Raw genomic sequence first — 26830 nt, 5'->3', positions numbered from 1 at the left:
TCATATCAAAGGTGTGGCTTGCACAGTGAGGAAATATGTGGTTTTATTCCTGGAAAAGGGACTGGGTGAGGGACTCCTGCCCAAGTCTGCCTTGAACCCCCACCCACCTCTCCCTTGGTCAGATATACACACATCTCAACTTGGGGTTCTCCTTTTAGCCCCCTGCTATGGAACCAGTGGAAGAGCCTTACTCAGCAGGATTATGGGAGATCAGAGGGAAAGTGGATAGATCTGAGGAATAACAGAGAACCACCACCAGATCTGGGAGGGGAGAGGAGGGGAAAGGTAGAATCCAGGATGGCTGGACTTTGAGCTTAGACAGCAGCAGAATGTGAGTGAAGCAGGACACAGAAGTGCCATTGACTAAGCTGGAAAATTTGGCAGGAGGAACTGTTTCAGAATGCAAGGTATTTTTTTTTTTTTTTTTTTTTTTTGGTATTCAGATGAGTTTCCTCTATGTACCTAGGGCTAGACCCCTGTGTTACCCTTACGTTCCCCTGTAAGGCCCAGCACCGTCTGCCTCACCTACTCGATACCTCTCAGATTTATTTTTTTACCCCCTTGCATGTCAGGTTTAACTTCTGACAGTGGACACTTGGGCCCAGGGCTTATGTGCCTTTTAAATCCCTGATGTCAATCTAATGTTTCCTCTTAAAGGTTACAACAGTTAACATTTCCACAATGATGCCCCAGTCTCCTTGCCTTGTGCCAACTGCCATGGGGTATTTTGCAATTTCCAATTCTGGCCAGCTTGTCAGGGAAAAAGAGTGCTGTCCACACTTCTCTAGTAAGAGAGGCTCCACATCTTTTCAGTCAGGTTGCTTTTGCTAAGATTCCAAGACTTTCCGTCATGGAAATAACCTGGACACCATCTAATAAACACCACAGGCCCCTTGTCACCCTGTCGGGGGATCAAGCAGATCCAGGCCCAGTGGCCCTGGAATGCCACAAACACTGGGCGCACTCTCTTCTCAACTTGTGGTATTTTATCTGTCTCTTCTTCCTGTCAGTTGCAGTCCAGAGGGATGTCTCCCAACATGGTTGAGGAACCACCTTTCCAGGTACTTCTGGTGACAGTAAGATACTTGATCTTGTTTCCTTAGCTGCAGACTATTAGCAGCATTCGATACAGGAGTTGTTCTGCTTGTTTTGGCAGCATGTATACTAAAATTGAAAAACACCTAAGAAAAAAATCTACAAGAAAAACTTAAAATATGTGTAAGGTCTTATCTGACTGTAATTTCGTCCAGTTTATAGACTCCACTTACAGGCTCAGAGTTTAAGAACGATGGTCTGAATGAACCACACCATACCCTCCTCCAGTTCCTGGCCAGCCTGCCCTCCTTGTGAGCAGGGTGTACTCCCAACAGATAGAAAAAAAAATGAGGAGGATAGGGAGAGAGAGGAGAGCAAGAGAGACGGCGTATCTGTAAGAAAAGTCAGTATATTTATGGTTTGCTTTATAAAAGTTACTATAATACAATGGTACATAGTATTGAATTCACAAAAATATGAACAAATATTTACAGCAAGACACACCCAACAACGGAAAACACTTCTCTTCAAAACAAGTTACATACTGATGGATGACAGAGTCTATACGTACAAACATCTCTAAAACTTATTCTCTTTTTGGGGGGAGGGAAAGAAGAAGAAAGAAGGGAGAAGGCAGAGAAAAGGAAAAAAAAAAAAAGCAGAAACCCCCAACACTTCAAAAGCAGAGAATCTGTTCAATGAAAACAAAGGCTTTGAGAGAAAAATGGGCCAACACACATGTGGATTATTGCAAAGCATCCTGGGGTGGGGCGGGGGTCCTGGGGAAGATGGGGGCCCAGTCCCTAGCCATTGGTCAAGGCTGGCCAAGCATTAACACAGCCTCCTTGCTGGGCGAGGGGAGGCACAGCAAGGGCCGAGGTGGGCCCTCCCTGGATTCCTCACATCCCCCACTTTTCTTTTATGGAGGCGGAGGGGAGAATGGAGGCAGCCCCTTGGGGGCTGCACAAGTAACTTAAATCGGCTCTCTCTACAAACTACACATTTCTTCATGTGAAAAATAAATATTTCCTCGGTTGCACCATTAGGCAGAAAACTGCAAACGGAAGAGAAGGTCGCCGCTGTGTCCAGGTGCCCCCCTGTCTTAATGCCATCGATTTCCTTGACCTTGGAACCGGTGGGCACAGTCTCAAACAGAGGGCCTGCGGTGAAGAAATTTAAAAAAAAGAAAGAAACCACACACACACACACACACACACACACACACACACACACACACAACAAAACCACAACGACAAAAAAGAGAAAAATAACAATTCTTTGTACAGAATTTACATGATAACAAGCTTGACACAAGCTGAGATACCAGAGGCTGGCAGCCTGGGCCGCGGTGGGCGCGGCTCCCACCCAGCGCTCCCCTTGGTGAGCACCTGGGTCACAACAGTCAGTTCCAGAGATTATTTACACGCCTGCTCTGCTTTCCAGGGGGCGGGGGACTTGCATTCGTGTCTTTTTTTTTTTTTTGGAAGTACAAAGAAATGAGCAAAAGTCTTCCCACATGTTTCTACAAGAAACAAGTTCCCGAGAAAAAGTCCTTTATGGCAGTCTATATACAAAGTTGGTTCTGAACTTCAAAAACCTATTTTTTTCCCTTCGTTTTGATTTTATACACGTACTAGAAAAAAAAAAATTCATGGAAATAAACCCTGAAAAGGATGAGAAGGGAGGGGGAGAAAGGGTAAAAAGGAAAAAAAAAAAAAAAAACCACTGTCAAAGACTTAGATCCGAGTTTTAAAATCTTTCCCAAGATTTTTCTTTCTCTGGGAGAAATAACCTGCTCACTCCAAAAATAAATATGCTCTGGCCTTGGGGGGTGGCCAGGGGTGGGAGGCGGGGAGGTGGATGTGGGCTGGGTGGCGGGTGAAGCTTATGAACGAAAAATGCCACATGCATACGGTCAGACAGCCCGTAATGGTGGAGGGGGACCCCTGCCCTGGGAGCCCCCTTAGCCCGCGCGGGTTGAGGGCAGTGGAGAGTGGAGACCCCCCTTGCCAGTGCCCCCCACGCTGGGCCCCAGGGAAGCCCCCTCATTGCTGGCATCCGAATGAGAAAGTAAACATTGAGCCCAAGGATTTGGGGGGCAGGGAGTGCCCAGGGGACCTTCCTGCCTGGGACCAGCTTGGCTTTCCCAGGCCCCAGGGAAGGGACAGACTGGGGAGATGCTCAGGGGAAGAGGTGGGGTCTCCTCACTGCGTTCACTGGCAGAGAGGGGGCCTTTCGGCATTGTAGTGTCGAGGTCAAGGCCACTGGCCCTGCTCTTCCTCCCAGCACCTGGTCCGGTCTGCCCAGAGGGTGCAGGGACCCTCCGTCCTGGAGGCCTCTGGCCCCACCAGGTCCCCCCTCTCTGTTCTGCCTTCACATTTCAACGGTTAAAATGTCTTTTCTTATGACAGGGAGAGAAATAAAAAGAAGACAAAACCACATAGCAGCATTGACGGGAGAGGCTGAGGATGGGGTGGGAAGGAGCACAAGAGAGCCACAGGGACGGAGACACGGAGGGAGACAGAAATGGCGTCTGGCTAAACGCACATCTGGAAAGGAGCATTTCTTCAACAATGAGAGAGACACGATGGAAAGACAGAGAAGCCCTTTCCCGCTGCGGGGCTGGAGCTGCGGGCGGGTCCTGGGGTAGTGTTGGGGGCGCCAGGCCCTGATGGCCGCGGGGGGCGAGGGACAGCACCTGAAATGGGGCGGGAGGGGCCGGCCCGGGGTCCTGGGGTCCGGCCCAGGCGGCAGCGAACATCCTTCGAGTATGGCGCTGGGGGGCCTAGTTGAGGGTCCCCCGGCAGTTCTCCGAGCCACAGAGGCAAGGGATCTTGACGTCCTCGATGGGGAACTTGTAGTCGTAGGTGATTTCCTCGTTCACATTGATGTGCTGCTTGGAGTAGATGACGATCTTCTTCTGTGACTCTACCGTGATCACCTTGGCGTAGCAGTTGGGCTGTAGGGAGAAGCAGCACGGTGAGGCCCCCAGCCTCTCAAACCCAGCATGGCCCTGCCGATGGGCCAGCTGCTCCAGACTCAGCCCACCCCCTCTCTGGGTGACAGGAACCCCTTGCCCCTGATAGTAAATAAAAATGATAACAATGACGATGATTTCCCAGGGCTTCTACTTCCTTTTCCATTTGTGCTTATAGGCGACTCCTAAAAATCTCTCTGGCCCAGGCCTCACTACTTCTTTTATGTGTGGGACATTAGGGATTGAACCCAGGGGTGCTCTACCATGGAGCTACATCCCAAGCCCTGTTTTATTTATTTATTTATTTTTGAAATTTGAGACAGGGGTCTTGCTAAATTGCCCAGGTTGGCCTTGAACTTGTGATCCTCCTGTCTCAGCTTCCTGGTTGCTGGGATTATAAACATGACCAGGCCTTACTTTTCTGAGCTCTAGACAAGGTCAGCAAACTATAGGCCTCAGCTACCTGTTTTTTTTGTGAATAAACCTTTATTGGCACACAGCCACACTCACCCATCATTTGCTTATCACCCATGGTTGCTTTTGTTACAAGGGTGCAGTTAAGCCTGCTACAGAGGTCGTTTGGGGCTCAAAGACAAGAATATTGACCACCTGACCCTTTACGGAAGAGGCATGCCAGCCCCATCCACAGTCGGAAACCCAGCTACCGGCTCAGGGCACAAGCATTGGCTCATAGCTGATTCCTTTTTTTTTAGAGAATTTTCAATATTTATTTTTTAGTTCTTGGCGGACACAACATCTTTGTTGGTATGTGGTGCTGAGGATCGAACCCAGGCCGCACACATGCCAGGCAAGCGCGCTACCGCTTGAGCCACATCCCCAGCCCCATAGCTGATTCCTGATGGGCTCCTGCTCTGGCCCCTGAGCACCCAGCTCCTGGTGTCCTCCATCAGTGCCAGCTCTGCCCCTCCACCACGTCTAGGGGATTCTGTTGCCTAATGACCTCTGGAGTCTTGCTCCCTGTTGCTCCCTATCTCTGATGCCACCAGTCATAGTCGGGCTCCCATCACTGCTCACTGCTCACCTGGACCACAACAGCCCTTGCTGCCACTCAGAGAATCAGCAGCCAGGGACAGTTTTCCCAAGGGATGGCAGATTCTGTCACCCCATGGCTCCATACCCTCTAGTGGCTTGCCTAGGCCTTTTTTCAGTGTGCTACAGATTGAACTCAGGACCCACTTTGGCTTTTAGAGAAACTCCTCAGCTCAACCAATAAGCCTGTGACCCGGCATACAGACCTTCCCCTTGTCCTCTCTCCTTCCTCCACCCACTGTCCCCTTGCTGCCCCTCAAACAGGTGTTCTCCACATGCCCGCCCCAGGGCCGCTGGCCACATGTTGCCCTACATAAGGCGATGTCCCCTTATCCCTCAGATCTCACAGGACAGTCACAGAAAAGGCTCTACTGGCTCCTCCAGCCCAACAGCGGCTAAAGCACCATCAGGAGGGCCAGTACACGTGGAGGACTCGTCACTGTCAGCACTTTTCACGGGCCACATGCAGTAGCACACTGGGCTCTCCCAACAGCCTACATAAGAAGGGACTGTCACAGTCCCTGTTCACAGATGAAGGAACTGAGGCAGTGAGACGTGGAGCAGCTGTCCCGGGGCACTCACTAGGAAGCACTGCCACAGCAGCCTGGGCCAGCCTGCTGCTGAGGGGAGCTTGGGCCGCACTCCCTCCCCAGTCCTGAGCACCGTCTACTGTCAGGCTCGATACGACTAAATAAAATCGAAACTCAGTTTCTCAGTTGTACTGGCCACTCAAGTGCTCCAACCACACACAGCTGGCCCACACTAGAGGACAGTGCGGTCAATGTCACACCACTGTGTAAAGTTCTGGGACTGGGACATAGCTCAGAGGTGGAGCACTTGTCTGGCATGTGTGAGGCCCTGAGTTCCAATCCCAGTACAAAAAAAAAAAAAAAAGACAGTTCTTTTGGGAGACTCTGTCCAGAGCATGAGCCTCTAGGGCTGCGCGGAGCCAACAGAGCCACAGAAAAGGCCCCAGACAGAGGAGCGATCCCAGAACACCACAGAACTGAACTAGCCTTTCTCTTTCTTTTTGAGTGGGGATTGAACCCACTGGGGTTTCTACCACTGAGCTACATCCTCAGCCCCTTTTATTTTGAGACAGGGTCTTGCTAAGTTGCTGAGGCTGGTCTCAAACTTGCAATCCTCCTACCTCAGCCTCCCAAGGTGCTGGGATTACAGGCATGTGCCACCACGCCCAGTGAACCAACCATTTCTTGAGCACCGTTAGTCCTCACACAGCAACACAAGTCTCACTGCGCTCATTTTACTGATGAGACACTGAGGCTTGGATGAGAAAAGTGCCTCCTATAGGCCACAGCTCCCCACACCCCCAGTCGACCTGAGTGTGGAAGGAAGCTGAGGTGATTCCTATGCTTGGGACTCCTAGGTGCCCAGCACTTCGGTCAGGCACAGACACCCCTTGTTGGACACTCACATTGCAACTGTGGTTAATGAAGCGTGCAAAGTTGCCGCACTTGGTGGCATCGATGATGGTGTCGTGGTCTACTCGGAACATGTAGCTGCTGCCGATGCCCTCGTCCTCATACCGTTTCTCCCGCATGTCTGCGATTACCTGGCCACAAAAGGATGTCAGTCTGGGTGGACCCGGGGCCCACCCTGTACCCATCCTGCCAGGCAGCACCTACCTGGCGGATGTTCTGGCCCACATACTCGATGACCATCTCATCAGCCGCAATGGGTTCCATGGCGAACAGGCCCCAGTCATGAATGTGGCTCTTGCAGAATTTGAGCTTTTTCTTCCGGAACTGGGGGAGGGAGTGAGAGGAGGGGTGAGGCTCTGGCCTCAGGTCCTGCCTCAGCCCCAGCTGCCCTGGTGGGGCCCAGCCTCACCTTGAGCTGGTTGAACTTGAGTAGGTCGCTGTCACAGCTGCCAGTGAAGGAGGACAACAGGCGGCGCTGCTCTGAACGCCGCTCCGAGCCTGCCCGAGTGGAGGCATGAGGCTGCGCCGGGATACTCATGCCCTGCCAAGCGCAGCACGGACATAGGTCAGCCCGGGACTTGGACTTGGCTGCTGGGGCTCAGTGGGTGGCCCACATCCTGGGACCTGAGGCAGCCCTCCCCTAAGCTGTTTGTTGTCCCCACTCCCCAGGTTCCTCCCTCTGGGCTCCTCTGGCCTGTCTATCCCTAATCATCAGGCTCTCTGCCTCCTCCTTCCCATCAGCATCTGTATGTGTCCAAGTTTCTCCCACCTTAAAAACAACATCACAACTTCCCTTCAACCTTTGCCACTTTTCCTGACCTTAGCTAAGTTTTGCAGTATGCGAGGTGTCTGCCCTAATCCCTGAGAACCCCAGCAAGGCCTCCAGTGCCCCACACAGCTCCCTCCTTGCCGGCCTCTCGGCCTCTGCTGCACCCCTGAACCCCGAGCTGCCAGGCCAGCTCCCTCCTCCTGCACGCTCTTGGAAAACCTGCTCCATCCTGATGACAGCTGTTTGGATCCCAGACCGGAAGTCCTAATCCCAAGCTCTGCTGCTTACCTGGGTGTCTACACTGTCTGCTACACTTCCCTTCCTGGTGTCCCACAAACCCCACACTGAGGTTGTCCCAAAGTGAAGGTGCCATCTGCATGCCCACCTCAGGCTTGGCATCCAGCCCAAGCTGCAAGCCAGACCCTTAGCTGCCCAACCAATTTCTTCCTTTCCAATCCCCAATCCAGGCCCAATTCTGTCCATCTGACTTCCTGACCAACCTCAAACACATCCTCTCTTTCCCTTGTGGCCCCCTGAGTCCAACCCACCCTCATGTCTGGCCCAAAACTGCAGCAACTATATTGGCAGCTCCCTGGATCTCTGCACAGCAGCCCACATGAGCTTCAACCATCAGAGAGAGATCCGCAAGACTCCACCTCTCTCAACACCCCCCGGATTGCCAGCTGACAAAATACAAGTCTAAATTTGTCAACCCAGACCGCAGGGCCCTGACAACCTGTTCCCTACCTCTCTAGCCACAGGTGTCCCACTTACGCTGCTGAGCTCCCCCTGCCTTAGGACCTTTGCACATCCTGCTTTATGCACAACCTCTGGGACTTGTGAGCCCCTCTCCTGTCTCACTTTCTGTTGCAGTCTTTCTACTTCTCTGTGACCTCTCTCTGTTCCACATAGCTGGTTCCCTCACTTCACTCAGGTCTGGTTCAGACCTTCTCTGAACCCTCCCAACTTGCCAATCCCCAACTTCCTCTCCTGTCTTCTCCGTAGCATTTGCTCTGCCTGGAAGCACGTAATTATTGCTCACGTATTTCCTCCCCATCCCACTAAAATATAAATACCATGAGGAAATGGATTTTCCACTCATGTAGTCCCTCACTCAGTGCCTGCTACTTGGCAGAAGCTAAGGAATATTTGCTAAATAAAAAAAGGGATGAGCTGGGTCATATCTGAAAGTCCAGCTGCTGGGGAGGCTGAGGGAGGAGGATCACAAGTTCTAGGCCAACCTCAGCAACTTAGACCCTGTCTCAAAATAAAAAGGGCTGGAGTGTAGCTCAGTGGTAGCCCTTGTGTTCAATCCCTAGTACTGTCAACACTTAAAAAATGGGAATGAATTAATCTCTGGAAGTGTAATTCTGCTCATGTCCCTGATTAAAACCCTTTGGAAGCTCTCCACTGCCCACGGGCCACGCCCACCCCTCGGCACCGCCCCCAGCAGGCAGGCGAGGGGCAGTCTGCATATTAAGAACCCTTGTAGGACGGCCCCACCTGAGGCGCCAAAGGGGGCTCCCTGGTGCCAGTACCTGGGTGTCTGCAGGGGGCTCATCGGTGCTGGCGCGGCTACTGTTGAGGTATCTGAGCTTGTCCTTCTTGTCAATGGTGTAGAAGCCCTCGCTGCGGGCACAGCCTGTCACATGCTCACGGATGCCATCATCGCGTTTCTTTTTCTTAGCTGAAGAGAGGCTGGTGGGTGGGTGTGGGTCAAGGGTCATACATTCTTAGAGAGCCCCTCAGGAGGCCTGTCCCAGCAGGTCTAGCCTTCCCAACCCTAGACCCATCTCACAGGGGTGTCTATACCTATCTCAACTGCCCACCAGCTACCCCCAGACACAGCGCCAGCTCTGATGGCCACGCCCTGGGCATGTTCAGGAAGCACCCTGCCTCAGTCTCCCCTGTACACTGGGGTGACGGTGGTGCCAGCATGTGAATGATGCCATATACTTAGCAGGGTCTCTGAGGGAGGGTGAAGGTTCACTAATCTGGAACAGCAGGGATACTGACAGCTCCAGCCCTAGAGTTCCAGTGAGGCATCCGGGCCAGAGCCAGACTTGCCCCAAGTTCAAGTCCTAGCTCTGCAACTTTGTAGCTAGTGACTTGGGGCACATCACCTCATCTCCCTGAGCCTCAGTTTCTTCACCTAGGAAGGGGAAGGCCGACTGCTTTGGCCTTGCTGGGCCATGGGGATTAGATGGGAAGGCACCAGGAGGAGTGGACACACAGTTGGTGTCCACTGCCACTGCTAAGTTCTACAGTCTCCTCCCCAACTCTGGGGATGAGGTGGGCCACAGAGCGCCAAGGATGATTCAGTTGGGAACCTGGCACAGTGCCAGCACAGGCACTACCTGGGGCAGAAGTGGCCAGTGCCCTTGGCTTCATGGGCACTGATGTCTGCTACAGACTGGGAAGGGCCCAGAGGGTGGTGAGGACTTCCTGAGTCCTAAAAGACATGGACGGCTACGTCCCACAGGATATAGGGATGGTAGACCCAGAGTGTGTCGTTGAGCCAGTCCATGCCATTGTCCTGCTGCAGCAGCCGCTCATAGGTGACACACAGGAAGCGGATGTCTTCCTCATCAATGCCACCGTTCCAGATGTCATATAAGATGGTCATCTCCTCAAACTCTGAGCGGGGCCGGAAGAGGGGCTGGGGTGGAGAGAGCTCGGGCGAGGCAGAGGGGGCCATCAGGTCCTCGTGGCGCTTCTTAGGTGGCCGGCGCCACGGCCCCCGTACCTTGGCCAGCTCCATGAACTCCTCAGTGACTTCATCTCGCCCACGAGGGCCTAGGGGGATGGCCTCACAGGGCCACTGGTTGTCTAGCTCCTTAAAGGGCAGCTTGGCAGGCTCAACAGGTGGTGGAGGTGGGGGTGGAGGAGGCTGGGGGGGAAGGGGCGGAGGGGGGGCTGGGATCCCTGCGTTCCGGAAGTCCAGAGTCACAGCCCGGGGATCATGGGTGCTGGGAAAGATGGGGGTCTGTGGCTGGCCTGGGAGGAGCAGAAGGTCCCTTCCAAGGGCAGCCCCTGCTGGTGGCCGCACTAAGGGCCCATCCAAGGACAGCATAGATGGTGGGGATCGCCGGGGCCGGCCCGGCTTCCTCTTGATGGGGGGTGGGCAGGGGGCCAGAGTGGCAGGCAGCAGAGGTGGCAGCTGGGCAGGGGCCCGAGCCTGGGCCCTCAGCACGGGGACAGGCAATGCCAGGGGCAGGGGCAGGGGCAGGGGCAGGGGGAGAGGAAGGCCCGTCTCCAAGAGCACCGGGGAGGCCAGAGGGCCAGAGCGCTCATCTCGCCGGCCAGCTGGGAGCGGGCAGACAGGTAGGAGCAGGGGCCCACTGGGCTCTGGGAAGGTGGGTGTGAAGCTGAAGTCCCGGCCAGGTGTCCGTGGGAGGCCCCCGCTGCTCAAGCTGGGGGACTGGGATGGGTAGGAGAAGGGACTGCCAGGCACCTGTGGGGAGCTCAGGGACAGGCCGCTGCTGCCCCCTGATAGCGGGGGCTCCCCGCCTGGTGTGGCTGGCACTGTTTCCGTACTCTGAGACTTGCCCAGACTGCCACAGAGGCCAGGAGTACGTGGGGGCTGGTCCTCAGGGGGGGGTTCCAGAGGGACAGTTGGGTGTAGGGGCTCTGGGGTCTCAGGCTCTGGGGGTGGGCTGGGTGGCCGGGGTGGCCGGGGTGGCGGCAATGGTGGCTGCAGAGGCAAGGACAGCATTGGAGGGGGCTCGGGCTCCACTTCCAGATGATCTTCTGCAGAGGAGAGCAAAAACCAGAGCATCATTATTTGATCCAGACAACTCCCAGGACATTGTTCCCACACCCTACTACACACTGGATACTCAAGTGCCCAGGGTTCCTGAGCAGTTAAACCAAACACCGCTTGGCCCCCAGCCAGGCATACAGTGGATGCTTCATTTAAATGGTGGTGGGGTTTGTTGAAGACATAGGAGACATGGTTGCTGGCCTTTCAGTGTCTTCAGGACCATGAATCTGGGCTGGGCTGCAGCATTGGCCCATCATGCACAGGCCCTGGGTTCCATCCCCAGCAACACAAAAAAACACAAACAAAGAAAAAACTGTTCCTGTGGCCAAGAAAACTTGCTCTGTGATGGAATAAAATCTAACAAGTCTCCTCGGCAAGACTTGTCGGAGTCTGCAAGGAACCCTGGTATGCCTCTCTATTGTCACAGAGCACACTGGTTAATGTATCTGTTGTCACCTCTTACCCTGCCCTAGAATATAAACTCCACGAGGACAGGTATTTTTGTCTGTCTGATCCACTCTTGTATTTTAGTGCCTAAAAGAGTACTGGGGACCACAGAACCTTAATGTTGAATCTCTATTCAAAGATCTGTGGTTTGTGGTCAAGTAACTAAAACAAAATACATTAAACTAAATACATCAGTTTTCTTTCCTGAAGACTGAGTAAAGGCAGGTATTAACTCGAGTGGCTATGTTGAAATTAAATAGCATCACACATCTGGTTCCACAGTGGCTCTGGCCACATTGCAGGAGCTCAGTAAGCAACACTGCATCTGATGGCCACGGTACTGGTCAGCACAAAGACAGCATCTCCACCATTGCAGGAAGTTCTACAGATGGTGTGATCAAAGCTTTTCATGTGCTTTGTGCAGCTCCCTCAAGGGAGTGGAGGGTGCAGAGCTCATAGCCCCTTTCCCTGGACTCGTACCCCAAGGCCATCCCACTTGCCTAGAACTAAAATGACCTTACCTTTGGGAACAACTCACAGGACCAATGGTCTAAGCACTAAACCACAGGGGAAATCCTGGTACTATGGAAGAGAACAGCCCTAGCCCCTGGTGGGCTTATCCCTCATGGTTCTGTGCCTGCTTCAAGCACCTCATCTCATTATGAGCCCATACGACCCCATGAAGGAGATACATCTGCTGATGCCATTTCAGAGGAAACTGAGACTTGTGAAGGGAGCCTGGGGCTGATTCTGACAGCAAGGACATCTTGCCTCCTCCACTGCCCTCCCAGGAGGCTGCATGTGGTACCTGGAACATGTTCAGGGGACATTGGGGGCTGAGCTTCCATCTCCCTGGCAGGGGGCTCTGGAGACAGCAACATGGCCTCTTCCTGGTTCAGGCTAGCCTCTTCCAGGGGCTCCTTGCACCCGGCCAGCTCCTCAACACCCACAGGCAAGGGGGGCTCCTCCAGGAGAGGAGTCTGCTCCTCAGGGGCTTCATCCTCAGCTTCAATATCCACCTCTTCTTCTGTGCCCAGCGGCTCCACTGTAGATGCCCCTGGGGCCAGAGACACCTCCTCCTTGTCCTGCTCAAAGTCCTCAGCACCTGCAGGTAGCATGCTCTCATCTGCCACTGCCACTGCCTCCTCCTCCTCCTCCTCCACCTCTTCCTCCTCCTCTTCTTCCTCTGGCCCTGCCACCATCTCCTCTTCGTCCTCCGAGGATGAGGACGAGGACTCGGAGCTTGATTCAAACTCAGAAGACTCAGAACTCTCGCTGGATGACTCGGCCTCTGCCTTGGAGGTGGCAATGCTCACCGTCTCCTCTGGATGTGCGACAAAGGGAGAGTCTGGTGATCTGTGGGGCTCCTGCCCCGGGCCAGATGCCTCCCCAGAGGCCACGAACTGGGAGCACCTGGCTGAGCACTGCCTCAGGCAGGCATGTGTGAAGTAGGGTTGATAACTACACTTCATTTTTAAAAACAAAACACAAAACCAATTGTTCATTTTAAAGCGAATAATCCCACTGAGCACGGAGGTGCACGCCTATAATCCCAGCCACCTGGGAGGCTGAGGAAAGGCCTGCAAATTCAAGGCCAGCATGGGAAACTTGGCAAGACCCAGTCCCAGTATAAAAGTAAAAAGGCTGGGGCAGGGGTAGCTTGCTTGCCTAGGATATGTGAGCCTCTGCATTCCATCCCTGATACTAAAAAATAATAACTCAAGAGAGCAATCCCAGTTCCATGCCTCCTCTGCCTAGCTGTGCGACACTCTCGCCACCTCCCTGGCCCACCCACCAGCACGCAGTCCTGGCCCTGGGCACCAGGCTCTCCCTGCAGCTCTGCAGCCTCAGCCTTCTGGCTATTGCAACGAGTGGAATCAGAAAACACTGTTGTGCACTCTGATGAGTACAGATTTCAAAAGCGTGCTTTCCTGCCCCAAAGCACTCTTTGGGGGGCTCCTTGCACCCTGCCAGCTCCTCAACACCTCTGCAAAGAGGGCCCAGGGCTGGCCACGCTGCTCAGCCTGCTCACCGCCTTCTGAGTCTCCTTCGTCCGAACTTGCTCCTGACAGGGCTGCATCTTCACCCTCGTTCTCGGTGTCATCGCTGTCCTCATCGTCATCCTGGGGGACAGGGAAGGATGAGGACAGGTAAGCAGGTGGCCTGGGGCCACCTGACGGGCCTAGAGCCCCGAGGCAGGCCTCCTGAGGCAGACCTTCTCGGATGTGCTTGAGCTGGAGGAGCAGGACACCTGGCTCCGGGGGCCGCCCTCCTCCTCCTCCTCCTCCTCTTCTTCCTCCTCCTCGGCTTCTTCCTCCTCGGCTTCTTCCTCCTCGGCTTCCTCCTCAGTGCTTTCCCGCTCCTCCTCCTTGTCAGAGGCTGAGGACGAGGGTGAGGTGGTGGAGGACCCAGAGGATGAGGACCCAGACGAGGACGAGGACACTGACAAAGACTCCTTCTCATCCTCCTCCCCACCACTGTCCAGCTCCAGTGGCCGAGCTGGCCGCCGCCGCACGCCCACACCCTTGGGATCCCGCTTGGCCAGCTCGCAGGGGGCATCTGCCATGTCTCGGTCCCGCTCCCGCTCGGACTCTGTAGGAAGAGAGGGCAGCCTCAGCCAGGAAGGGGAAATGGGGGCAAAGGGAACCCCAGCCCCCAGTAAGAAGTTAGAGGTGACCAGGCACAAACCTTCGTCTTCTTCATCCACAGAGGTTGAGGGCCGAAGGCGCTTCTGGTCACCAGATGATGCTGTATCTGGTGGCTCCTTCCTCTTGACCTTGAAGGAAGGCAGGCGAATGGCCCCTCGCAGCCCAATGCCCAGGCCCAGGCCCTCATAGCCCAGGCCTTCGCCTTTGCCCCAGGACTCCAGCAGGCATGAGGCAATTCGGTCCTTGGGCTTTGGCCGGTCCTCGTCCTTGTGCTCGCCTGACTTCACAGGGGTCAGCGAAGCCTGGGATGGGAGAGAAGCAGGGAGTTGCCATGGTTGGAACATTGCTGCTGACCCCAGAGGCCCGCTCCCTGAGTGGCAGTGACAGCAGCCTCAGGTGACAGGGAGCCTCCTGTCTGCACTCCTGGCATGCAGTTCACCTTCCTCAGGAGGCATCAGAGCCCCACTCTGCCTCACTGATCTTCGCGTCCTCACCTACAGGGTGGGCTACTCAGGACAGAGGCCTCCAAATTTACAGACGAGACTCCCAAAGCAACACATCCTCACTAGAGGTGTGTAACCTACACCATGGGGACGCAAGTTTCATAAGTAAGATTTACACTGTCCTTATTTTTCTGTTCTTTTCCAATGCATTATAAACAATACCCACAGACTTTACTTGGCCCCTGTAGTTCCAAAACGCTGTGCCTTTGAGGGACGTTTTAAAATGAGCCATATTAAAAGCTTCACATGGGGCAGGTCACCGAGGCATGGTGGCTCCTTTCATTCAAATTGTTCTTGGTAGCTAATAGAAGCTGTTACTATGACTCATCTGGTAGGGCCAATGTAATCAGGGTGAACCACAAAGCACCAGACATCAGAGATGTCAGGTGGCTCGTTCTCATTTTACTGTTCCATCTTACAGATGAGGAACGGGCTCTGACAGGTGGGCTTACCTGGACTGCAGAGAGCAGGCTCTTAGTCACAGCAGCATTTCCCAAAGCGTGCTTGGCGGGAGGGGGATAGCAAAAGTGATAACCCTGGTCACCTCTGGGGACGGGGGTAGAGGGGACTGGGCCTGAGGGTAGTGACTGAGAGGATTTTAAGATAGTGAGAGATGCTGGGCATGACAGCACGCAGCTATGGCCCTAGCTTCTTGGGAGGCTGGGGTAGGGGCATCACCTGAGCCCAGGAGTTTGGGGCCAGCCTGGGCAGCATAGCCAGACCCCATCTCTAAAAAGAGAGGGGAAAAAAGGAAAGCAAATGTTCTCTCGAGTGGAGTGGCAGCGGTTACTGCTCATCTATGAGATCACCAAGGACATCCACTGCGTAGAGAGGAAAAGCTCTTCCACCAAGACAGGTCTCTACCAAAGGCCACCCAGGATAAGGCGGGAGCCAAGCCCAGTGTGCTTTGATGTGGCCCACCTGTGCTGCTGGGCACATGGTGCCTCTGTGCTGTCCCAGGAGGTGGCCATTGGGCACGTGAAAGTGCTGAGCACTTGAAGTCTGGTGAGGGGAACGAGGAACCCAATTCACACTTTCATTTCAACCAATCTAATCCAGCAAGTGAACTAGTGGGCACTGTTGACAGTAGTCAGTGGCCCTCTCCAAGTGCCAACCAGTCCATCGCCCCACACAGGGGTGCAGGTGGCAGTGTATCTGTCACACACCTTGCAGAAGGGGGCACCTGGCCAGACTCCTGCCCCACCCCCACTGGCCACCTGGGGTACTCTGCACCCACCTACCCACCTTGGCCATCCGCTCCTTCTTGTCCCACCACTCGTCAAAGGCCCGGAAGGCCACCACCTCCACCATCTTGCGATTCAGGTCACGCTTCATGATGGCCTTCAGCTCCTTGAGCACCACCAGTAGGACGCCATCCACTGTGGCCTTGTGTGGGTCCTCCTGACGTGGCACGTAGCCTGGTGGCGGCACTGACGGGTCAAACTTGGGCAGGGGTGGCCAGGGCTGCCCACGGCCTGGGCCACTGCTGCTTAGGGAGAAGGGGCCCCGGTAGGGCGGCAGGTTGACAAACTGTAGCCCAGCTGAAGCGGCAGCGGCTGCAGCGGCCATGAAAGGTGGGTAGGGACAAGCGCCCTGGCCTGTCATCAGACGGCTCAGCATCTGCGTTTGCATCTGGAAGGACATGGGCATGCCACCCCACTGGCCGCCCAGCACGTGGCTCATATCCACCTGCATCACAGGAAACAGCCCTGGTGGAAAGGGCGGCAGGGGCGGCAGGATAGGTGGTGGGGGGACACCAGGCGGTGGCGCTGGCAGGGGTGGTGGGGGCACGGTCACTGCAGGATGGGCTGGTGGTGGTGGTGGCGGGGGTGGAGGCAGAGGTGGGGGCATGGGGAAGCCGGGCTGGGGTGGGGGTGGGGGTGGGGGCAGTGGTGGGAAGCCGGGTGGCGGGGGCAGCGGCAGGGTCGGGGCCAGCACATTGGGGCCTGCCACAGCTGCTCCCCCTGCGGTCACCACCATGGGCTTGGGGCAATCGGCACTGGTGATGGGGGCTGAGGGCATCTCGTCGTCCGAGATCTCCATGTCCTCGCCTGAGGACTGCTGGCCCTGCAGAGAGAGCAGAGAGGGCAGTGAGCAGCGGAGGGTGGCCAAGCAGCTCCAAAGGCCTCCTGAGTATCCAAAGGCAAGATGGATCAGCAACATGGGCTCCCAGCTGTGTGACCTCTCCCAAGTCACTCAGCCTCTCCAAGGCTAATTTCTCCAGGTGCATAAAGGACAGGAGAGCACCTGCCTCTTGGGGTTACCATGGGGATCTGAGCAGTCACTCATGCCCAGCACCTGCCTGCCAGGCACCGTTCTGCTATGCAGGGACACACACAAAGGTGACCACGCAACACATAAATCTTGCTCTTGTGACACTGAATTTCTAGAATTCAGAAGACAGCCAGAATGAAGGCAAGAAGTACATCATGGAGAAAAGGAAAAGGGTCGGGTGGGGGCAGACAGAGGGAAATAGCTTCTGTTTCAATTTGAGGGATTGTTTCAATTTGAGGGATTGTTTCAATGTGTATTCAGAGAAGGTGATATTAAGAGTTAACACCTATGTAGTGCTTCCTATGTGGCAGGCAACTTTACATATATTAACTCAGTTAATCCTTAGAACAAACCTGCAAAGTAGATGTTATCTCCATTTTTACTAATGAGGAAATTGGGGCACAGAGAGCTTAAGCAACTTGCCCAAGGCCTCACAGCCAGTAAGAGACAAGCCAGGATTCAAACCAGGAAGTGGCTCAGTCAGACTGCTGTCCTCACTCTGGCCAGGAAAATCTGGAGCAGAAGGTGACATGTGAGCCAGGCTTGGGTGTGTGAGTGAGTGGGTTTAGCAGCATTAAGGACTCGTAAATAGGAATCATGCTCTGCACTCAGTTTTGTGGATGCAACCAGTGCAGGGTAGAGAGCACCTTCCACCCTTCCCCATCTATTCTTTTTTCTCCTACAGTACTGGGGATTGAACCCAGGGCCTCACTTGTGCTAGGCAAGTGCTCTACCACTGAGTTAAAGCCCCAGCCCCCCACATCACACTTCTTATATGAAGAAGAGCCCAAGAACCTTGTGACCTGGGGGCCCACTCGGATCCCTCCAGACAAATGAGGAAACAGACCCAGCATGGGCACGGCCTATCAGAAATAGGGCCAGGACCACCTTCCAGACACCCATCCCACAGGGACTATGGCTGGAATACAGAAATGGCTGGATTGGGGGAGGGGGCAAGGACGATCGGGGTCACAGATGACCAGGGAGGGCCCTTTACTATAGGATCCAGTGCACAGGCTTGATCCAGTGGGAGGCCCCAGACTAGGTTCCTCCTAGTGTAGATGGAGTGAGAAGGTAGAGAAGGGGTGGAGATGAGAGGGCGGGGCCACCCCTGGCTCTTGTGTGGCTCAGGCCCTGGCCTGGATGAACAGGCTGAAAAGGAAACAGAACTTCCTTTTTTTTTTTTTTTGGTTAGGCTGGGGATGGAACCCAGTGCCTTGCAGATCTAGTGACTGCTGAGCCACGTCCCCAGCCCCCAGCTTGGACTTCTGTAGGCTGAAAGAAGGCGTGCATCGGAAGGCTGAGGGGATGCGGTCTGTGTAGGACACAAAGCCAGAGGTCAGGCCTGTAGGTAAAACAGGCCTCCAAAGAAAACTGAAGGGAGGGAAATATCAAACCTATAAGAAGCAGGAAGTCCTGGATTTTACTAGGCACCTTACAAACGTATGCGCGCGCGCGCACACACACACACATACACACACACACATACACACACACACTCCCCCTCTTCAAAGTAGCCTTGCACTTGAGGAAAGGACGGGCAGGTTGGGCTAGATATCGAGAGACAGCCTCCCAGGACATCATTCCTGGGCAGCAGTGAGCAGGTGAGCCAGGCCAGAGCAGCACACAGAGGGTTAACCCAGGCCACTGCAGCCAGCCAATCACAGGAGCCCCAGCAGAGCTCCAGCCCTTGCCCAGCCCCTTGGCTGAGCTGGGCTGGGGCCGCTTCCTAGCAGCAGCATTCTCTCAATGGAGGCAGGTGCTCTCATCAGCCCATTTGACAGATGATGAAACTGAGATGCAGAGAGGGAAAGTGCCTTTCCAAGGTCACATAACCCATAAGTGACAGAGCCGAGGTTTAAGAACTGAAGCCCATGCTTTTCAGCAGCCTCTGGGAAGCAGGAACCCTCCCCTCCCTCTGGCCCCTCTGGGTTGCTCCCTAGCCTCAACCCCAGCCTAGGCTTCGACTGAGCACAGCACTCCTAGCTCTCCTACACAGCACACCAGCCCCAGGATCCCCATCCTGCTCTACCCACTGCCAGCAGGGGGCTCCCAAGGGCCAGCCTGGAGCTCAACCGTGCTCTGGACTTCCCTGTCCCCAGGCGCCAGAGTCCCCCCAGACTCCAGGTCTCAGGTCCTCACTTTCTCCTTGCCTCGGGCAGCCCAGTGGAGGAGACCCTGTCCACTGGTGACTCTGGGCTTCTCAGCCCTGGACCGGCTAGTCAACATGGCGAACGCCCCAGCTCCAGGCAGCCCAGAAGGAGGGGTTAGGGCCAGCAGCTCTCCACCTCTGCACACCTGTCAACTCCCCCTGCCTGGACCACTTACCGCCAGAAACCACTTCCCCAGAACTGCCTGGAGCCCCAGCCACCTGCAGCCCCTTCCCGGGGAGGCCAAGTTCCTCTCTGTTCCTCCCTGAGGCAGCCAAACCGGCCTCATCAAAGGGCCCAGGAAGGGGGGACTCTCCTCCCTGCTGCCCACAGGGGCAAGGAGCTCTGTCTGTGCCCCTGGCTGCTCATGCCTGCCTGGCCCACAAACTCCAAGACAGGTGTCTAGGAGGGCCAAGGCATGGGCCTCCACCAGGAGAGGAGGGGGCGGAACCAAGTCCAGGAGGGTGACCAAACCCCCTCCTAACCTGGCAGCACCCTCACCCCAACCCCTGGGTGGAACTTTCTGGGACTGGAGGTTTGGGCAAATGAGACCAAGGTGAAGTGAGGAGACAGCGGGGACAGTCAACTATGCCCACTTCTAGCTACTGTCCCCTAAACCAGTCTTTAACTCCTTCCCCTGAAGAGGCCAGGAGACAGGGAAACTCACCTGCCTCGCAGGCTTCCCCATCTCTTAAGAGGGCACAGGCTGTAAAAGATGGTACTCCAGAGCTTCCACTGGCCTGGCTCAGCACAGTACCCTGGCTCATCCCTCTCCTCGCTGCCTGAGTATCAGGACCAGCCCTGAGCATTCCTAAGCCGCAAAACAAAGAGGGGGGCCTAGGGACTGGGGATATAGCTCAGTTGGTAGAGTGCTTGCCTCACATGCACAAGGCCCTGGTTTCAATTCCATCATCACAGCCATCAGCACAACCATCATCACAGCCCACACTCTCTAGAGGTCTCTGCAAACTCCATCAAAGCAGCTCAGGTCAGCAGGGCACAGTGGCACACGCCTATAGGATTGACAGTTCAAAGCCAGCCTCAGCAACTTATAAGGCCCTCTCTCAAAATAAAAAATAAAGAAGTCTGGGGATGTAACTCAGTGGTAAAGTGCCCCTGGGTTTAATTCCCAGTATGGGGGAGAGGGGGCGGGAGGCAGCTCAGGGGAAAGTTTACCCCATGGAAAACTCTTAACTCCCCTTATAAAGAGAGCAACAGAACTCAACCATGTTCTCCTTTTCTCCCTGGCTGCTAGGGAGCTCAAAGCCAAACCAGCTGCTTGATCACAGTCTCTGGAGCTTTTCCCATCCTCTTTCTATTTTCTAAATTCGATCTGTTATATTGGCTTCTCTATTGGGGAAGGCATTGGCCTCCTAAACCTTTTGCTTCCAGGTCTTAGCTAGTTATCCTAAATGTTTTAAAGGGAGAAAAAGTGGGACAGAGATAGACAAATCAATCCCAGATAGATGGACAGACATGGTGTTACCTCATCCATCTTCTCTGAGGTCGGAGTCCCGTCTCCAGCCAGGTCCAAGGCCACCTCAGCTGACTTGCCCAGAAAACCAGTTGGGTCTGGGGGGCCTGGCTCAGGTGGGGGTCGAGGCCCCAGGCCCACGTCCAGCTCATCATCCTCATCGGAGTCAGGCAGAGGCGTGGGGCTGATGTCCTCTAGGCCCGTGCTGGAGGGGCGTGAGGACGGGGGTGAGGGGCCGCGGAAGCCCGGCTGGGAGTTGGTGCCGAAAGGGGCCAGTGGGGAGAGCTGGGAGGAAGAGGAGGAGATGGGGCTGCCCTCCATCTGCAGCTCGGCGTCCGAGTCCTGCTCCCGCAGGAAGGGCAGCTTAGTGCGCTGCTCCTTCAGCAGCATCTCAATGCGCGAGTCCAGGCTGTCATGGGGCTTCTCAGGCCCCGCAGGGGATGACTCCAGCGTGGGTGTGCCAGGGCTGTCACAGGGCTCAGGACTCCAACCAAAGGTTGGCCGGCCGCCTAGCTCCATGCTGTTGGTGTCGGGGGGCGGTGGGCCAGGCGGTGTGCCTGGCTTCTCCTTGGCCAGAGGCTCAGCAGGTGGCAGGGGTGGAGGTGCAGGTGCTCTCCGGAACTCCCCACTGTCACGGGCCCCAAAGGTGGCTGTCGTGGTGGGCTCTTCAGGGGGCGGGGGGAAAGGGGGTGCTGGGGTCTGGTATGGAGAGAAGGCCGACTTGAATCCAGGAGTGGGGGCTGCTTGGGCAGGCGGTGGAGTGTGGGCAAATGTGGCTGAATCCTGTGGTTGGGCCTTGAAGGGAGGGCCACTGCTGCCCCCACTGCTGCCAACTGCCCCAAATGGGAGGTCCGAGGAGCCCCGAAAGGGAGCTGCGGCCCCGGCCACTGCAGCCACTGCAGCCGAATTGTGAACATAATGATGCTCGTGGCGGCGATTGTAAGCATCGGTGAACTTGGTCTCGTGGCGCCGAGCCTTGAAGGTCGCTGTGGGGTCTGGGCCGAAGAGGTAGGAGGGTGTGGGCTGGCGGCTGGAGTAGCTGGAGTCCTGCGAGAAGGGGGTGCCCAGGCGCGGTGTGAGTGGGGTGCCCTGCCCATAGGAGTTGGGCGTGTCCAGGCGGCAGCTGGAGTAAGCTGTGTCCTGGGAGAAAGGGGTCCCGCCACTATTGGGGGTGACGGAGGAGGAGCCAGAGCCACAGCCCGCAGACAGGCTGCCATCCTTGAGGCGCTTCAGGGCATCTGACAGCTAGGAAGAGAGAGGGAGAAAGGTGAGATCTGGCGCGGGCTCGGGTGGGCAGGCTTCCCTTCTTATTCCGACTGCTGGGACCCACAGCCAAGTTGCTCTGTGGCACAAGGAAAGAGGGTCTTAATGTTACTCTGTTCATTCTTAGCGAACTTTGGGGACTGTTCCTACTCCCAAAGGCAGAGTAAAGGAAGACCCTGCCATCTTGGTATAGGCTGGGTGTTCTTCTGGCCGGCAGCTGTCAGGCACTGAGGACCTTCTAGGCAGAAGTATGACTGAGAACTAGGGTTTGGGGATTGAGTGGCTGTGGGCTTGGTTCTGTCCCACACTGTGGGTTGAAACAGTGTGACATGGGGAAAGCACCTGAAGGACACTCTGGCTGACTGAGCTCTGCCCTCCTGACCACACTGGCTGATCCAGGGGAGGAGCTGGGATGGCCCAGTGAGTGTCCTAGGAGGTGGGGGTCAGGGAAACAGGGCCTGAACTCTGCTTTCTGGGGACAAAGATAGAGGGGGATGCAGGCAGCATCCACCAGGGCCTTGGGCACAGCAGTGTTTGAGCATTGGTATGGAAAAGCATCCCCAAGCCTGTGGACCCCACCTGTGCTGGGGGAGGGTTGGAGGGAGGGGCCTAGTGGGCTCAAAGCCACAGGAACAAGGCCGAACCCAGGGGAGCTGCACTGAATGAGCTTGGAAAAATGGGGCTTGTAGACCTGTGGTGGGTGTGGCAGGCTCATTTACCTCCTAGGCCTTGGTCTCCAAGACTGGTGATAGTGAGCTGGGGGCTGAGGCGGGGGTCTGATCAGGAAGTTGAAAGCTTCCAGAGGTGGGGGGACATGACGGAGCTGGTGATGGGAGAAGTGGTTGTGATAAACCCACCTGTAAGGTCTCATTCACAATTGGAGAGACAGCATCCAGCTCACCCACTGGGAGGGTCTGGGGGGTGTACCGGCCGGTAACCAGCAGTTCGTAGAAGCGCATGCGGGTTTCTCCTGTGATGAAAAGGGCAGGGGCATTCAGCCAGGCTCTAGGATGGGTCAGTCCCCACAGGTCTCTGAACTATTTGGGATCCTTGTGGGTCCTGTATATCTGGGATCCCAGGCCTGGGGAAGCTGCATGACCCCTGACCAAGTTCCCATCCTCCCTCCCCTTGCACCTCACTCAAGATCCTCATCTGTTCAATGAAGCTTCAAAACTGATTATTTCTTATCTTGAGTCTCAGAATTTAATGCCCTGGCTAGGACTCCCCCAAATTCAGAGTTGTCAAGCCCAGCACAAAGTCCCTTCCCATTACCTGGGCCATGGTGCCAAAGAAAGAGCACCCTCCTCCCCCACCCCTGCTTTTTTCACCTTCCCACTTAACAGCCAGAGCTTATAGCAAGGATGGGGGAAGTCCGGTGACATAGAGGTGATACTTTGTTAACTATCTGGGGCCAGGTGACAAGCAAGTTTGCAGAACACATTCTAATAGCATATTACTGTGAACTTTGCACTGACTTCCACTAGCTGAGGACCCAGGACCAGAGTTTGCTTGGGGACTCTGCAGGGTACTGTCCAACAGAGCCCCACTGGACCCCATGAGGAACTTTCCACCCCTCAGCAAAGAGGTCTTCACAGACCAGGGCCCCAGATTACTGATATTTATAGAACCTCAGAGGCAGCTGGCTGCATATGCAAAGGAGACACATTCCTTGAGCTACACTTTACACTTTGCTGGTCTCTCTTGAAATACAAACTTGGGTGGCAGTCTCTGCAGGCCGTTTCTTTCCCCCTCTTTATTTTTACTTTTTTCAGAAATAGAATTATGGTGAGACCTGACTCCTTAAGTGATGGGAACAGACTTCTGACTTGATTCTCAAGGGGAAATCAGACTGCAGCCACCCAAGGGGGTAAAGTCCATAGGCCCCTGCCCACCCAGAGACTGAGGAGCTAGGGAAATGAAGGGAGAGGCTGTGGATTGGATGAAAACCTCAGGCTTATGCCCTGAGGAGAGGTACATCTAGAAATAGGGTCAGCAATTGTGGATGGGGTAGTCAAAATACCCAGCATGATCTTAGACTCAATTAATATGTATTAATTATTAAAACCAAAACAACAACAACAAAAAGGTTTAGATTTCCCTATTTTGGTTTGGTGTATTCAGATGCCTGCCAAACCTTGTGCTCACAAAACCCCCGGAGCTGTTGCACCTAAGTCCTCCCAGGCAGGGTTCCCAGGTGGCCCCAGAGAGCTGGGGATCTAACAGGGCTATCTGGTCCCAGAGCAGCTGGCACCTCCTTTCATATAGGTGGGAACTTCTTAGGTCACAGGCAAACTTTGGGAGATACCCTCTGAGCCTCCAGCTAGCATCCAGGGGAGTCTAGGCAACCCAGGGATAGGAGGTGTGGCTCCCCAGCCTGGCTGTGAATCAAGCGGGACTCTGCTCCGAAGGTGCTGCGGTCTCTTTAAGAGAGAGGAGGGAAGACAAAGTGTCAACCCTTGAGCACCCAGAGCAGCCCGCCCCCTTCGCCCTATCGGGAACATTATCAATGAAACAACACTCCAAGCTCAGATTGGTTCAGGGGGAAGGGGTAAAGGGGGAGGGGGTATCCATCCTTAAAGGATTCACTTTTCAGTTGAGGGACCTTCTCTTTTCTGTATTTAAAGGCACCTTAGCAGCTCTTCCTCAGTTCTCCCCCTCACACACACCAAACAAACAAATGCCTCCTCCTAACACAGGCAGCAACACTGGGGACTGCTAAACCCAGGCCACCGGGACTCTGAAAGGGGCCCACAAGGGGGGTGTCAGCAGTGGGGAAGCCTCTTGGTAGTCTCTAGGGGTGCAGTGGCCAAGAACCAGCACATTTGGTAAATTATAGCCTGTCTCTTAGCAACAGACAACACATTTAGCTCCATGTGACTCTACTCTCAGGAGGGGTCAAATATATATATATATACATATATATATAAAGTTGTGGGAAGGGATCCCAAGGAAGAATGAGAGGCTTCCCAACAGTGCAGAGGAAGCTGGTGAAAGGGGTCAAGCCTACATCTCTGCCCCCAGGCACCCAGCTGGCCCTCACTAACCTTTGGTGTCCAGCTCCACGTGGATGATGTTGCCCATGACCGACGTGCTGTGCAAATGCTGAACAGCCTCCTTGGCTCCCCTGACTGTGGCAAAGACCACCTTGGCAATGCCCAAGTGCTTCTTGGTCTTGGGGTTGTACAAAATCTCCACCTCCTCCACCTCCCCATACTTCTTGCACATGTCCCTCAGGAAGTTTTCGCGGATGTTATCATTCAGCTTGGCAAATGTCACCTGCTTAGGAGGCACCGGGCCCACGTAGAACTCATCGATCTGGCAGGGGCCGAGGGGGAAGGGAGTTTGGAAAACATTGAAACCGAAGGAAAAACACAATATTTCCCACTCCCCCAGTGTTAAAAACAACGAAGGGTTAAAATTGTTTTTTAATTTTTTTTTGAAAAAAAAAATGCACGCGGGCGGGCCCGGGAAGCAGAGGATTAAATCGTTTGGAACGTGGAAGTCCTCTGGGTTCGGAAGGAAAGGGGAAAAAGAAACAGTTTCTCTTTCCCCACCCCCCATTCTGGCCTCCCCTCCTTGCTCACCGGTCAGGGGCGACCCCTTGGACTAGGAAGTTGTCCCCCCAAAGTCGTTGGGCTGGGAAGGGGGGCGGGTCCCGGGGCCAGGCCTCTGGGTAGGCAGGAGACAGGTGGGGACCCAGAGCCCCCAGCTGGGCGTGCAGGACACTGTATCAGCGCCGTGATTACAGTTTCACCGAGTGTTATTTTGTTTACAGTGGCTGGGAGGGGGACACCCCACTCCTCCTCCCCGCCAAAACTTCCCGGCCCTGGACGGCGGGAACTCAGAATCCGGCTGGGCTTGGTCAGGGCTGGCGTTATTTTCGAACTCGAGGAGGGAGGGGGAGGGGTCCTACCTTGAATTTGGGCACCGACAGCTCCAGCTCCTTGTTTTTGGTCCAGATCCCGACGACCCGGGGATCTTCCACAATTTCCACCGGGCGGTTGCTGGACATCTGCGGAGGGAATGGGGGGAGGAATGGGCGGGCTGGTCCCCTCCCCAGGGGCAGGGGCAGACCCCCTTCCCCAGACCATGGTCCAACTCCAGGAGTGGGGCCCCGGCTGACAGTTGGCCGGGTGGTGGGCAGCGGGGTGCCGGCCGCTCGGCCCCGGGGGGCGGTGGGGGCGGCGGGAGGCGCGCCGGCTACTCACCGCCAGGCTGAAATGCTGCCCATCGTAGCGGTACAGTTTATGATGCCCCTTTTTCAGAGCCGGGTCAATCATCAACTTGTAACTTCTCCAATGGTGGTTCCTCCTCTCGCCCGAAGGGCCGGGCTGCGGCGGGGGCTGCTGGTGGTGGTGGTGGGGGGGGTGACTGTTCTCCATGCCGTTAACCCAACCTGAAAACCAGCAAGTTGTTGTCGTCTCCGCCGCGGCGGCGGCCGCTTCTACACACACGCGAAAGAATCAGATCGGCCGGCCCCCACCCCCTCCCACCTTACCAGCGCGCCCCGAAAGGAGCTGTCTCGCTGGCTCCCCCCAAAACGAGAATGGAGCGAGAGAATAACCCTTCCGGGAGAATTACGCGCCCGCCCGCTCGGCCACCGTCTCCGGGAGGCAGTGAGGGGCTCCCGGGGACCCCCGGTGCGGGCTGGCGGGGCCCGGGGCGCCCGGAGGACGCGGACTCCGGCCCATGGTGCCCGCCCGGCCGCCCGGCGTGGCGCTCGCTCGCCCGCTCGGCCCGGCTCGGGCGCGGGGCTCGCGGCAGGCCTGGCGCCGCCCGCCCGCTCGGGCCGGGGGCTCGCGCCGCCCGGCTGCTGCCCGCGGCCTCTCCCTCCCCAGCCGCGCTTACATCCCCGCCGGGCGCCGGCCTCCCTGCGCCGCCAGCCAGTACATGGTGTCCCCCGCGGGAGCCGAGGCCGGGGCGGCCGGACCGGAGGCCGGGAGGGGGGGTCGCCGCCGCCGCGGCTGCCGGGCCCGGAGCTGCCGCCGCCGCTGCTGCTGCTGCTGCTGCTGCTGCCCGGGAGGCGGCTGGCGGC

At 55.8% G+C, this 26830-nt stretch overlaps 1 protein-coding gene across 3 annotated transcripts; it reads right to left on the bottom strand.

Annotated features, from left to right (window-relative positions):
• Positions 1 to 1424: 1424 nt before the first annotated feature.
• Setd1b (SET domain containing 1B, histone lysine methyltransferase) lies at positions 1425 to 26795 on the bottom strand. 3 transcript variants are annotated; one of them, XM_078039225.1, is made up of 18 exons: positions 26644 to 26795; positions 26004 to 26191; positions 25709 to 25807; positions 24840 to 25110; positions 22653 to 22765; positions 20545 to 21777; positions 15880 to 16701; positions 15556 to 15636; positions 14172 to 14433; positions 13699 to 14075; positions 13516 to 13606; positions 12292 to 12807; positions 9754 to 11023; positions 8812 to 8971; positions 6914 to 7045; positions 6709 to 6828; positions 6498 to 6635; positions 1425 to 3994 (listed from the first exon to the last, which is right to left on the bottom strand). In XM_078039225.1, exons 2-18 carry the CDS (start codon positions 26175 to 26177, stop codon positions 3821 to 3823), a joined length of 6033 nt encoding a protein of 2010 aa, XP_077895351.1. In that variant the 5' UTR covers positions 26178 to 26191; positions 26644 to 26795; the 3' UTR covers positions 1425 to 3820. The 3 variants fall into 3 exon arrangements, with proteins under 3 accessions (XP_077895351.1, XP_077895349.1, XP_077895350.1); XM_078039223.1 differs by lacking the exon at positions 26644 to 26795 and adding an exon at positions 26294 to 26431; XM_078039224.1 differs by lacking the exon at positions 15556 to 15636.
• Positions 26796 to 26830: the final 35 nt, after the last annotated feature.

This window comes from Ictidomys tridecemlineatus, chromosome 2, assembly GCF_052094955.1.
Source record: "Ictidomys tridecemlineatus isolate mIctTri1 chromosome 2, mIctTri1.hap1, whole genome shotgun sequence".
Taxonomy (NCBI): domain Eukaryota; kingdom Metazoa; phylum Chordata; class Mammalia; order Rodentia; family Sciuridae; genus Ictidomys; species Ictidomys tridecemlineatus.
The sequence above is the reverse complement of the archived record's forward strand: the minus strand, read 5'-3'. Positions and strand labels throughout refer to the sequence as shown.

Coding starts and splice junctions, on each gene's coding strand:
- Setd1b (XM_078039225.1), bottom strand. CDS start 26,177: ATGGAGAACAGTCACCCCCCCCACCACCACCACCAGCAGCCCCCGCCG. Junction 22,766..24,839: donor CGTGGAGCTGGACACCAAAG/GTTAGTGAGGGC, acceptor TTTTCATCACAG/GAGAAACCCGCATGCGCTTC. Junction 15,637..15,879: donor AGAAGGAGCGGATGGCCAAG/GTGGGTAGGTGG, acceptor TCCCCTCACCAG/ACTTCAAGTGCTCAGCACTT.